This window comes from Ischnura elegans, chromosome 8 (assembly GCF_921293095.1).
Source record: "Ischnura elegans chromosome 8, ioIscEleg1.1, whole genome shotgun sequence".
NCBI classification, from domain to species: domain Eukaryota; kingdom Metazoa; phylum Arthropoda; class Insecta; order Odonata; family Coenagrionidae; genus Ischnura; species Ischnura elegans.
In genome coordinates this window covers 2,690,577-2,704,719 of record NC_060253.1, presented here as the reverse complement: position 1 = coordinate 2,704,719, position 14,143 = coordinate 2,690,577, and the positions used below count along the sequence as shown (strand labels likewise).

The window sequence follows — 14,143 nt, the reverse complement described above, 5'->3', positions numbered from 1 at the left end:
AAGACGTGAGTGATAAGGCAGTCCCTTTAAACTCAGGAATGGCTTAGCGCCATTAAATCGAAATACAAAAAGTGTCCGGTGTTGTTATCAGATATGGGGAAGCAAAATATTACGTGAAGCTGAGTCACACGGCTTGTGAGTCGAAGGTCCCGGCGCTGAATTCGCGGAAGAATGCCGACAGAGAAGCTATTCCCGGAAGAGTCAATCTACTAATGCTAAAATTTCATGGGGAAATGCTTTTTTAAAGCGTGAAAATTATAAAGAAGGAAAATTTTTCAGGACTATTAGTCATTTTTTTATTCATCACTGGCGGCATGGCGGTAGATGCGCGGTTATTTAAATAGTTCACTTTAAAAAGTGATCTAAACACCGGAAAAATCTGAATTTCTGAATATTCAGGGTTAGGTGTGCTCCGTATTATCTATGGTATGCTATTTGGAAGGAGGTAACCAGCAGCTGGGGTCATTAGCGCCATGAAGTAAGGGCTGGGGGGATAGGAATCCTATGTTGGCATTAGCCTGGTTGTAATGACAAGCTCAAAAGGGACCAGGACTTAACGTCCCATCTGATGGACGGAGTGATGCACTGGAAGTGCCCTCCACATTACACTCAAGTAGGGATTGGGCCATCTCTGATAAGTGTCTGCTACTGCCAGGACTTGAACCCAGGCCCACAGGGTGTAAAGCCTTTGTGATGTATGTATTAGCAAAATTTTGCACCCTGTTAATGGGGTTAATTTGGATGACTATCCTCAGGTATCTCATTTCTTCAATCTCCAATCTATGTTCGTCTGCTGGTGGTTAAAAGGATATCCTGAACACTGATTTTAATGAGAATATTTTCAAAAATTAGCTTCTCTGCGACATTTAGTATCACCATTCCAAAATTTCTCCTGGGTAACAGAAGTAATCTTAGTGCCAGAAATGCTGGCAATTCAACCATTTTGTTCAACCATAGGAAACATAGTTCAGGAATGCAACGTTGTTTCTCTTAAGGTAACATGTCATCTGTGGTGTTGCTTGTGAGTAAATAAGATTATGTATTAGGTATTATGTAAGAGGAAAGAACCCATTGCTAATGATCACCTTTTCCCTTTCAACTCCCCCCTCCTAGACATTCCACTATTACACCTCAAAAAATCCTTGTGACGCCAACCCACGCTCTTCTTTGTAACTACCTCTGGTTTTTCCCCTATCCCTTCCCACCTTCACCCTTCCCGTCACTTACCTCTCCCCTCTCCCCTTCCCCTCCAATCACCCGACCACAGAGTATATATACCGGCAAATTCTGATGTGTATCACTAGTCTTGAAAATGGTACAGTGTAACCGAAACTAGTCGGCAATAAAGTGTGTGTTTTTGTAGAAAAGCTAAGAAATTTCCTTCCAAACATTAAATATGGAATTCTACAAAGTAAAGGCCTCAACAATTCAGTGCATGTATTAGGCTTCATTTTCTTGCCTCCAAATGGGTAATTGAATCCGGGAAACATATATCTGATGCGATTGAAAAGGATTTCATGCTCATTTACCGTAAAACTTCACATATGAGACTTTTTCTGGTTCTGGTTCTGGCTTAAATCAGAACTAAATGTACAAAAAGGTATGACTAAGTAAGCCTTCTAAAAATAATGAGCAAGTGTTATCCTGAAAACTATACTCCTCCTTAATACCAACTCTTGATTTTACACAGTGCCCATATTTCGGTCCCTCCAACTGCGTAAAACCAAAGTTTTACTGTATATGGGTTGATCGCATAAAAGAATACACTCTGGATTCATAGATAAAGTCATTTAAGTAATATTTTAAGGGCATGAAAGTGCACTTAGATGGTCTCAATCACGGCAGCTAGAGGAAGGGATGTCGGTGAGGCTGAGAAGGGTCCTCGTAGAAGGGCATTGGCTGAGCAAATAAGCGTGTCTGTGATGAGGAGAAGAGAGATGGAAGCATTTGCTTCTCCAGTGTTTATGGGGCGGATGGACAAACTTCTCGAACCTTTTAAGGCCAAGAGGGTCGCCCAGGTCGTTGGTCACTTCCGTTGAGGTGCCGGTGTCACAGCAGATGGGGAAGTTGGACTGAAACAAGAGAAAGAAGATACGACACACCTCAGTGCTTCAGTGGCAAAAAGAGCTCACTTCTCACAGTTCAGAGTCCTCTTACCCCAGAATCGCTTCCTGCCTGCTCTTGTAGCAAACAAATCAAGAATAGAAGACTTCCTTAAAGGTGCAATGAATACTGCCCACAGCAAGTATTCTTGTCCGACAAAAGTCTTTTAATATTGAAAATTGAGCTTAATGAGTGCTAAGTTATGAAAAGGAACTGACGCCATGAACCAAACTGGAGCTAGAACCGAAAATAAGGGGAGTCAACCTATCGTCAACATACCACATTAGATCCTTTGGATAGGAGGTTGACTTATTCTTTGTTATGAAATTTAGTTACCTAAACCTCTATTAAAGAAATTTGCCTCCCTTTTATATTGTATAGCTTTTTAAACATTTTGTGAGTACTGTAGGTATATTGAGTTAGCATCTGCGCAATCATAGAAATTTGGTATAATTACTTCTATTTGATGTTAACCTCTCTTTGATATGATAATTTGTGTAACATTTGATTTTAAATATTAATAGTATGGTACAATTTTGTAGATTTTGGATTACCCAGCGTCGTTGTGAGAAGACCCTGCAGCACCTGCCAGCCACCCCTGAAGAACGTCTGCCCCTTCTTCACCATCCAGCCCTAGTCACTGCTCATCCAACCCGTAGGATGTTTGTTAGATTACATCGTCACCCTTCGGTAGTGCTTGTGAGTGTTATTATGTATATGTTACAAAATGTAATTGCGGTGTCAAAAATACACTTATAGATCGTGGAAAACATTTTTCTTCATTTACGATTGATTAATGATAGAAGAATCTTCTAATATTAATCAAGTGTTTTCCGAGGAATTCTTGTATATGTGATTACTTCATGCTTAACTATGTGACATATCATGGAAGATAAAAAAATAGTACTTGGTGAGTTACTCTTTGCAATTGTGAAGACCCACGTTTCATAGCCTATGTTACTTGATGATTTAACTTAGCCATGATACCCAGGTTGTGCCTACTATTATTCACAGTGTGAATCTTCTTAAGTGTTAATTTTTATTTTCCACAAGGGATTCTTGTATTGATTAAGATTTGGTACTCATGTTACCTCAGTTACTCATATGAGTGAATTCACCTTCCCCAATCTCTAATTCCTGATAACTGCCGCTTTAGGAAAATATTGATGCAGGCATCTCTTATAATACAATTAATGTCCACATCTTCTCCATCTTTTGTGCAGGTTGTGGATTTGAAGGAGAAGACTTGTGGTGGGGGTTCTGAGGTTGAGTGTGGCTTTCGCCTTGCGTTTGTGAAGCCAGTGTCGTGTGCGTTGGCGACAGCTGCCTCGACGGGCATGGCCAGCGAGCCAGGGGAGGGTGAGGGGGGCGTGCCTGTGGAGGATGGGGAGGCCATGGACGACGCACAAGTGACGCCGGCTGCCTCCCACCCTCCCAAGATGTTCCTCAAAGTGCTCTCGGTCGTGGAATTTGACGGCTTTGTTGTGACCCATGGACCCTTTACCAGTGTTGATGGTGAGAGTTCATCATTCTTTTTCTAAACTTGCAGCATTGCAGGTGTAGATAGAGTGTTGTTTCACACTTAATATTGTCGTATTCCAACACAATTTTGGTTAAAACTTACTGGCAATTTTTCACAAGTACTGTAATTTTCTTTGCATGACCATTTTCAATACATTTTGTGTTATCATCTGGTGACTTCTCCAAAGATTTGACTTAAGTGATTTGGCGGTTGAGCAAGAAGGGCGTGAGGGGGGGGGGGGCGGAGGAATGGAGAACCAACACACATTTACATGGGAACAAAGTACCCGGGAACCCATACACGAATGACACGTAGTTAAGAATTGTCATTAAAATGACCAAAACTTTGATATTTGTATTAACCAAATTCAGGTGAGTTTCTTGTATGAAATTGATTGAAAGCATTACATTTCTTTTTGTCCATTAAATAGTCGCTAAATTTAATGAAATTTTTAATGTCATATTTTTTTATTTTATTGTAATTTTAGTGTAGAGTAGCTTTAGTTTTATAGGTACCAATGAAAACCAATAGACTCGAAAGTGTATTTGATCAGATGTATTCCAATGCATGTTTGGAAAATCACACGTGGGCTACATGGTAAATTTTCATTGTTTGTTGGGGAGGAAATATTTTGAAACCTACTGCTCTCACATCAACCTAAATGGTTGAGTTTCTATTTTTTGTGTGCACTGTTGCAATCAAGACTTAAGTTTTTGGTATCAAAGCATCAAAAATTTTGTAATGCCACTTATTTTTCCAAATGTAAGGCCACCCTTTTGGTTGTCTTAACTTCATAATAATTAGCATTTTGTAATGGCATTGTTCATACTGAATCACTAAAATTGATTTACTTACTCCTGTCCTGTTTTGTGCTTTATCTGCTAGTCGTAGCTCAGAGGTAGATTATCTTCAAAACGTCACATTGTATTCAAATTTGTCATGTTAATGAAATGAAAGCACTTCCTTAGTAATGACTCAGTGCGAAGGCCCCTTAGGCTCTTGACGTTATGTGTGCAGAGTGCATCTGGGTACAAAATATGACTCTGTGGGTGGGTGGAGGGGACAGAAACAATCGATGGGGAGGGGGTAGGGTGGGCGGAATGAAAGCCAAAGGCATCATGATGACAGAAAGGGAAAAGGACTGGCAAAACAAGTGAATGCTAAGTCATAGGCTGGACTGCAATATTACATAAATTTGATGTTTCAGCAGACTCGCGATTTGCTTTCATTCCCACTGCCATTTTTTTGTCTCTAGTGGCCTTGTATAACGTTTTCGGTGGTTATTTAAGATAGAATTTTTTTTTAATGCTCTTTCTTTTTGATTTTATGCTGTGAAAGATAGTTCAAAATCACACGACCCTAAACTTCCCATTCTTTATTGTTAAATATCAACAATCTTAGTGCTAAAGAAATTGCCGTCCATTTTAGAAAACATAATCAAATAACATCTTGAAAATTTTTGAGTAAGAATTTAATCCAAGAATTTTGTGGTCAGCAGGGAAGAGCAACTATTTCCTGCACATGAGATAGATAATTGTCTGTCGGGGCAATCAAAACAAAAGTTTTCCTGCGTTGCTGTGACTGAGTGGGCACTGGAAGGGTTAATGCCACTCTGTCTCTGCCATCATTTCAGATCAAAGTGAGAAGGGTGGGCTGAGTGGTGCCATTGCTGGTGGTGGTGCAGCTGCAAGAGAGAGTGGTGGTGGGGGCACCATTGCAGGGGTCAAGCGCAAACTGACCACCGGGAGCAGCGGTGGTGGTGGTGCGGGGGCTGGTGCTGCGAGCGGAGCAGCGTCAAAGTATGAGCCAGGTGCTCGTCGCTCCAAGCACCCCGCCTACTTCATTCCTGAGTTGGCGCACGTTGTGGCTCTCTGCGATGAAAGGATCCCATTTGTCACCCTAGCTGAAGAGGTGGGTATTTCGTGCATTTCACTCAATCTGGTGATTCCTTTCTTTTCCACTTTTTATGATTACAGCAGACTTCACATTATTCATGTTGCATTCATTATCCATTCATAAGTCTCACTCTCCATTGATGTTTTCCGCTATCTTTATAAAGAATAAAATCAGACACTACAGAACCAGCATTATTGCATTTTAAAGCAACCTACACCGAGCTTGTCATTTCCATCAGAATTCCCCTCATAAAACGGGATTATTTACTTACTGGCAAGGAATGTTTCAAGTTCGCTTGGACGTCTGCTCTAGCATTTTAGAAGCTGATGAGGGGCAGGAAAAAACTCTTTAATTAATTTTGGAAGATTCTTCAATGGTTAACTGATCGTAATTTCAGAAAAATTTTATCTAAGATCTTTAACTGTACTTATCATGTTGCAGATGCACAATAATGGCATGTGGTTGAATACAGCCAAAGGGAATCGAAGATTGATTTTGTAGCATTCAGGCACTTTGTTTGTGACAGTGCTACAAGTCAAGGGTAAACTGGAGAGGAAGGGAGTGGTGGGAGTGACTTGAAAGTGATATATGAAGGAAGTAGAGATGACATGAGTCACACACAGCCAGGCGCTCGCTAGCCAGGTGCAGATACAATCAGGGTTCTCAATCAACCGTGAAAACCATAAAACCGTGAATTTCGTCTACTGTGAAAAAAACCTGGAAAAAGCTGTGAATTTCGCCATGAAGCCTTAATAATATCTCAATCTTGATAATAATATTACAATTGACTGATCAAATTCGATATGTTAATCATGTTTCAAGGTCAAGGCACGTGCAGACTCCACGCATTTATCCACCCATGAATATTCAAAGTGTAGCAATTGGTCCGGACTATATGACGACACATTGACCGATATTTTCCATTTTAATGGCAGAAGTATGTTATTTTGTCTGAGCGTTTCAATTTCAGTGATAGCTTGGGATGGACTTGTATTCAAAAAAGGACGAATGAAATAACTTGCATTTCTAATAGACCCAGAATGAACTATTTACAAAATTTATCTGATTTTTAGCTCGAAGTTCAGTTCCCACACACAATGAGGGCACATGCCATGTGCTTCGGAACATGAGTTTGCCATTGGAATTTTACTTAACAAAACATTTCTATGGCAAATAGGCTTTCAATTTATGGCAGTAGCTCTCAATAGACTGCGCTCACCTCGTTTGAGTTAATGTAAATATAAAGTGAAAGTGAAAATAACGTGAAGAAAGATTTGATGCTTTCCCGGCGAATGATGTGAGTAAACTTCTCTCGGGTTTCCCACCGGGTTAAAGGCTTCATAATGGCCGACGTTTCGAGCTCCGACTCGGCGCTCATCATCAGGGCTACTGGATGATGAGCGCCGAGTAGATGTAGTTGTAGATGACTGATCAAGTAGCCCTGATGATGAGCGCCGAGTCGGAGCTTGAAACGTCGGCCATTATGAAGCCTTTAACCCGGTGGGCAACCCGAGAGAAGTTTACTGAAAATAGCATGTTTCAGCAGTTTATTTGTTTTGTCTCTATATATTTCAAACCAAGTGCATTATAATTATATGAAATTGATTTTTTTATTTATTACATTCTATAAACAATTTTAATAAAATATTTTCCATGGTCTCAGAAAGATTGGGTAAGGGAAATTGCGGTGACATGACGGAAGAAAGTCCTAAGGGCATTTGCATATTAAAGGAGGCCATGGTATTTGGCGTCCGGGCAAGAGCACGCTTAGGTTGGGCCTTCAGTTGGCCCTGAATTTTGCAAATGATAGGTGATGTCGTAACGATATCACTTTTCATTTCTGCGTTTACATTCATGGCATCTGTTGCGTACGTTAATTGTTAGTTAATATACGGTCAGTGATTGTCTTATTGTTGGCTTATTAACAGACTGTGAATTTGACGACATTGAGACCGTGAAAACCTGAAAAAAAAACGTGAATTTCATTATTTAGGTAGAGTGGGAACCGTGACAGTTTGCCATAAGCCTTGGTTTCCTAAAACCGTTGATGCGCAATGGCATTATTACGGTCCAGTTGTCTTCACGGAATTTTTCTGTTCCTGGTTTCCAAGTATCGAGGTGCGTGATTGTGCTTAGTAAACATGGATCTGTATTTTGTAGCAGTTGCATCATGGGCAATTTGTGCGTGACGTGGTGCCTGGCAGTGTAGTTTCCAGCATCGCGCTGTGGTTTTGAAGCATTTGTGCAACCACTTTTGTGAATCCGTGATCACATCGCTACACATCATGCAGTCATGGATGCTTGGTTTTCGGAAACCAGGTCTTATATGGAGCAGTAGGAACAAGAGTACTATCACGTTGTCGCTACTAAAAAGATTATTGTCAGATGAAGAAATCTGTCAATGTGTCTGGGAAGCAATCCAAAATAACAGAATTTGTGCATGAATCATAATTCAGTAGAACCTCGCTTTTACGCCCCCGCAATATACGTTTTCCCGCAATTTACGACATTTTCGTCAAGTCCCAATGATTTAAGTATCTCTACATTGTTAAGTCTTCCCCGCATTTACGCTGACGAAATTTCAAATGACCCGCTATTTACGCCAAGCCGCCAAAGGGAACATGGCGGATAGCGCACCGTAATCAAGAAGAAAGAGTGTTAGCGATCGGAGGTAGGGATAACCTTTTTGCAAGAAGGTTGTAAATATAGGAAAAGAAGTTGTATTTACAACCTCCTTGCCTTTTTGGCATACCTGTCACTAGCGCCATTATCATTAATACGGCCTCTTTGAACTTCTAGAATAATTCCTTCATCATTTGTTTCTGACCACTCGCGGGATTTCCTAAGACAGGTTGTTTGCGAAGTTTTAATTTCATTCCATTTGTTGGTGGTAAGTATTGTAGGTTTTCCACTTCACTTGTAAGCATCGTAGTTACGAATATAGACGCTATGTTTATATTCGTGGTCATTCTCGTGATGATCCACGCACTGGGTGTTCTCCTTCGCGTACATTATTACCAAGTTTTTCGATTAATTTTCATCATCATTAGTCAACAATCCTAAGATTGGTTTGACGCTATTTGACGATATTATTGACGATTAATTTAAAAGTTGTTTTAATCGTAATCTCTTTTTCCCTGCTTCTTTTCGTGACAGCGTCTATAAACGCGAATCAATTACGGAATGGCCCAGAAAAGAGAGAGGAAAACTTTTTCAATAGAAGATAAAATAAAAATTTTGGGAAGAATTGACTCGCATGTAGGTTCACGTGTTTCCCTTGCCAAAGAACTTGGGATTCCAGTGTCCACATTAAACACTGTTATTAAAACTCGCAAAAACATAGAAACCAGTGCAGTGGAATGCGGACCCAGTGCAAAGAGGCGAAAATATGTTAAGTACTCAAAATATGATAGACTAGAAGAAATTTTAAAAGAATGGTTTCAGTGCACCAGGTCCTCTAAAATACCCATCAGCTGAGTTATTCTGAAGGAAAAAGCGCAACATGTGGCAATGAGGCTGGGAATTGAAGACTTCAAGGCTTCAAACGGATGGTTAAGCAGGTTTAAGTCTAGGCATAATTTTGTATACAAAACAATTTGTGGTGAGTCCAATAGTGTTGATCCCCAAACAGTGGCACAGTGGAAGGAACATTGTTTGAGTGAGCATTTAGAAGGGTATGCTCCAAAAGACATTTTCAATTTAGATGAGACGGGCCTTTTTTTCAATACACTTCCCCATAAGACTTTAGAGTTTAGAGGTGAATCTTGCCATGGTGGAAAGCATAGCAAAGCTCGTTTAACAGTATTGTTAGGTGCTAATGCTAATGGTAGTGAAAAGTTGAGGCCATTTGTCATTGGAAAATCCAAAAATCCCAGATGTTTTAAAAATATCAAGACATATCCCACAACCTATGCCGCTAATACCAAAGCTTGGATGACGTCACATTTATTTCAGGAACAAATGCAGGCTCTAGATGCCAAGATGGGTGGACAAAACCGAAAAATTGTAGTATTTTTAGACCAATGCCCAGCCCACCCAAAAAATATGAATTTGAGGAATATAAAACTGGTGTTCTTCCCACCAAATCCAACTACCGCAGGATTCTAGTGAGAAAAGCAATTAATCTTATAGACAGTGGGAGGGACCCTAAGAACTTCAAAGTATCTGTTTTAGATGCACTACACTACGTTGCACGAGCATGGAAAGAAGTTGATGAGGGCAAAATCGCAAATTGTTTTAAAAAAGCAGGATTTAGTTTTTCTGAAGACTGCAACTTTGAACAGGACTATGAAGAATCATTAGAAGAAGGGAGAGGTGGTAATATAGCTTTCGGAGCCGATGATCAGTTGTCATTATTTGGAGATGAAATAAGTTTTTCAGATTTTGTGGGAGTGGGTGAGATGTTATCAACATGTAAGTCACTTACTATTGATGAAGCTATTGACCTGCATGACAGTGATGAGACAGCAAGTGAGGAGGATGATGATGATACAGAAATGCCAAAAGAAAGCACAATCAATGCTATGTCTGCTGTCAGTGCACTGAGGCAACATTTATCAACTGTTGCAGGAAATGAGAAAGAATTAGAGCTGTTGGACATAATTGAAAAAAGAGTAGAAATAATTTGCACAAATAAAATGACTAAGCAAACAAAGATAATGGAATATTTCCAGAAGAAGGCTAGTTAAAAGAACATATTGTAATGGTGCTTCTTTTTTCATCACTTAATTCACCCCAGAATGTTTAATAAATTCTGTGATATATATTTAATTGCTTTAAATTTTGAGAAGACTTTGGAGAGTTTAAGTTGATACATATTGTTTTTAATTAAATGCTAAATGGATTTTAAGTCAAATATTTTTGTTTAGCTTGTCCAAAGGTTAAAATATTTTTACTTTAGAAGATTCTTTTATGTTTATGGAGCTAATGGAAAATGTTTATCCGTTTTACTCATTTATCAGTATTTACTAATTTATCGTCCTGTGTTAAAGGATCTCTTTCAGAAGACTGATGTTTTGTATGATCTACCTCACTGAGAGTTCAGTATTAATAAAGAATTTTTTGTTATCATAATTTAAGGTTTTATACTTACTATTCATTTAGAACATGATTCATATGAAAAATAGAACATTTAACTATATATAAGGGGTTATTTTTCATTAAATTGTGCCTAACCTTGATGTTACACTTTCCCGCGATTTACACTTTTTTTCCTTGTCCCCCTCAAAAGTGTAAAAGAGGGGTTTTACTGTACATTGTTCGATTTTACGTAAATTATTTAACATTTATTTATTCCCATACCACCGAATACAGCACCTATGAGCCAATTTACATCAGGGTGTTGAACAAATTTAACAATTAGACGTTCACGAACAACCATGCCCTGGTAAAGGGCTACCCACTAAGGCAGGACTCGAACCGGCAACCTCTTGTTTGGCAGGTGAGGGCTTTACCCTGCCACTACTGAGGTCCACATTATGAACATTATAAGGAATTAAAGTGTATGTTTTGGTTATCTGTGGTGTCTGATTATTCAACTCTCCCCACCAATAAAATTTTATTTCTAAGTTGAATACTTAAATAGCTACTCGCAGTACAATTTTTTGTACTGAGAATGCCCTCATTTTTTTCTAAAGCTTGTCAAAGAATGCCGAAAGCCCTCTAAGGTCGATGTTTGCAGGTCAGTATCTAAAAAGGGACTGAATGGAAACCAGTGAAAATTTTTCTGTATGTTCTTTATACTCACATAAGCATCTCATAAAAAAATTATGACTCAGACTCTACTACATTTAGGGTTGTGGAGTAGTGAAAATCAGTAAAAACACAACCATTCTACACATTCCTGCAGTGCAAACAAGGGCTCGTGCAGCACAAATTAGCACACAAGGGCTTGATTAAATAATTACTGTAACAATAAGTATTGTTTAAATTGAAATTAAATTTACAATGAAAATTTATTTAAATATTTTGCATTTTTGGCATAGTGACTGCCATCTGTTGTAAACATTTTGATCTGCAGCTTACCCAGCAGCAGGTGCATTGTGGTTACAACAGGTGGCAGTCACGATGCAGAACCATGCAAAATATTTCTATTTTTAAGTAATATTCATTATAAATGTAATTTTATTGTCAAGAGACCCATTGTTAGCCCGCTGATTCATTTTGGCTCAGGGGGGTTGGAATGTAAATTTAGTCCATGATCGTTGTATTTTATGTATCAATTGTCTCTATATTTGAGAGAGTTTCTCATCAAAACTTAGGCCTTAAACTGCCAGTGCTTAACTCAAGAAGATTTTATCAATACATTTTATTTGCCAGGAAAGTTAATGATCTTTTATGAGTGGCATGATTTTCATAATTAAAATTGCTTGAAAGCCAACATTTTGTATGCTGTATGAGTATCAACTGGTCAATTTGGAAAATCAAAACTGGAATTTTCATTCATGGGATCTAGAGGAAATTTCAGAATATCCATGAAATTTCTGTTTTTGAACTTTAATCATGGACAACTTTAGGAACTGCCATTTGTCTGTAGTGAACAGCCAGGAATAAGGTGGGAAGGCTAAGAAGTTTATGAAGTTGGATGGGGCATCTTGTCATGAACATTTCGGTGAAATATGCTGCTGCATAAGTTTTGTCCATTTGCTTTATGTAATTAAATTTTCGTGTCTTCCAGTTGAATCGAAGGGGCATAGCTCACCAAGGTCTTCAGGTTGAATCAGGAGCCACTGCATTGGTGCTGAGGTTGGTTCAGCTCCCAACACCTCCGCACATGGAGTCTCGTCAAATGGTTCCTCTTTTGAAAAGATTACTCTCCGTGTCCATCAGAGTGCAAGGGAAGGGAACAAAGTCATGGATGGCGGAGTTTGTGTTCCACGGAAGTCCGCTGACCAGTATCCATCCAAAAGAGCAAGGTACCCACATGGAGCTATGCTCACTCTGCATTCAGCATTGCATTTTTGCAAACATTTCTTCAGATTGACTATGAATAAATCTCATACATAATGGCATATTTTCAAGATTCGATTTCATTACCAACAAATTTTGCAATAATGTGTTCATGATTGAATTAATCTTGTCCAGTGAGCCATACTCCCGCAATCGGTAGTGCCCAAAATTATGTTTTTTCACATGCTGTATAGAAATAAATAATTTTTCCAGAATTTCTTTTAATTTCTAGAACTTCCCACTTTTTTGTAATTAGTACAGTCTTGTCAACCTGGTCCAATGTGAACTGAATACATATGTCCAGGTTATGAGGAAAGAATTAAAAATATGTTAGACTGGGTTTTTACTCATTACTTTTCTATTAAACATTTACACCCATGTCTCGTATAGCGCAAGGGATGCGTTCCTTGGGGTCTTTGCGCTATACGAATTTGCGTTATACGAGAGCGTTTTAACATAGGGAAGATAGGGATGCGTTCCTGGTAGCATAGGTCTTGGGTATTGAATTTCCTCTAAAACATCTATATTCCCATAAAAAGCCTTAGAAAACATTATTTCTATAAATATTTATAGTTTAAAACATCTTTAAAGATAGTATTCACGCATTCAAAGACTTTTATTCACGTTAAAAATAATTCTTACGTGCTTTCGAAATTCCGTCCTGTCGTGCGGGTGGGCTAACATCTGCTATCTCAGGGGATCGTAATGCGTTGCCGGCAGTTGATGATTTTTCAAACTAGTCTAAAAACAACTATTGTGTCACCCAGGCCCTTTTGTCGCTCATCGAAATGACAGGAAAATGCTACTTTAAATGCCATTTCATAGCTAGCGGAGTTTATGAATGATAAATCATTTTAATTTGAAGTCCTCCGAGTCATTAGCAGCTACGTGAAACAGTCTTTAAATGCCTTGAAACCTGACCCAGGTTTTCCTTCCCTGAAAATGAATGAACGAGAATGCATTCTTTTCCAAAAGAATATCGTCTCATCAACACTTAAAACTAGTTGAGGGGGAAAGGAGCCACTTTCAATAACAGCTTGGAGTTCATCAGAAAATGTTGTGGTGGCTGCGCTATCAACACTTGCAGATTCACCTGATATCGCCGCACTGAAAATACCTGCTTGCCGTTTAAATTCTGGAACCAACCGCCACTTAATGTCTCGGAGCGATTACCACTCTCGTCTTTTTGTACTGATTCACCATGAACTTTCCGTATGTGTAGACCGCTTGGTTGAAGTTGGTGCGGCTGAGGTCACTGATATTTTAGCTTCGTCTTTATTCAGAATAAGGCATCGTGAGTTTAAACTTCCGCGCAATATCGCTTTGACGCTCTCCATTTTCAAAGCAATTGACCTCTCTCAAGTCCTCTTCTAGGTTAATGGTTTTTCTTGATAAATTCTTGATTTTTCTACACGCATTCCTATTTTTTGCCATATTCTCTTGGTTTTTACCCTGTATGGCTCTATCTAAATCACCTTCTTCTGCTGAACTGTATTCCTGAGACGCAGAAGGGCTATGACTGCGGGGAGGGAACGAAGCCATTGTGTTTGAGACACTATAGCGGACCCTTTTATGTGTTGATGCTATTCATGCGCAACTCGGTCACCGCTCCATTTCTCCCCCGTGAATACCGATGACCTTGAAGGCTTTAGCGTAGACTCTCTACCTGGAAGG

At 39.2% G+C, this 14,143-nt stretch overlaps 1 protein-coding gene across 1 annotated transcript in view; it reads left to right on the top strand.

Annotated features, from left to right (window-relative positions):
* Positions 1 to 14,143, top strand: part of LOC124164261 (mediator of RNA polymerase II transcription subunit 14) — a 165,380-nt gene that overhangs the window by 60,305 nt on the left and 90,932 nt on the right. The window contains exons 10-13 of the mRNA XM_046541502.1: positions 2,646 to 2,802; positions 3,327 to 3,618; positions 5,259 to 5,536; positions 12,198 to 12,435. Coding sequence (XP_046397458.1) covers positions 2,646 to 2,802; positions 3,327 to 3,618; positions 5,259 to 5,536; positions 12,198 to 12,435 — 965 coding nt within the window. The remainder of the gene's footprint in view (positions 1 to 2,645; positions 2,803 to 3,326; positions 3,619 to 5,258; positions 5,537 to 12,197; positions 12,436 to 14,143) is intronic.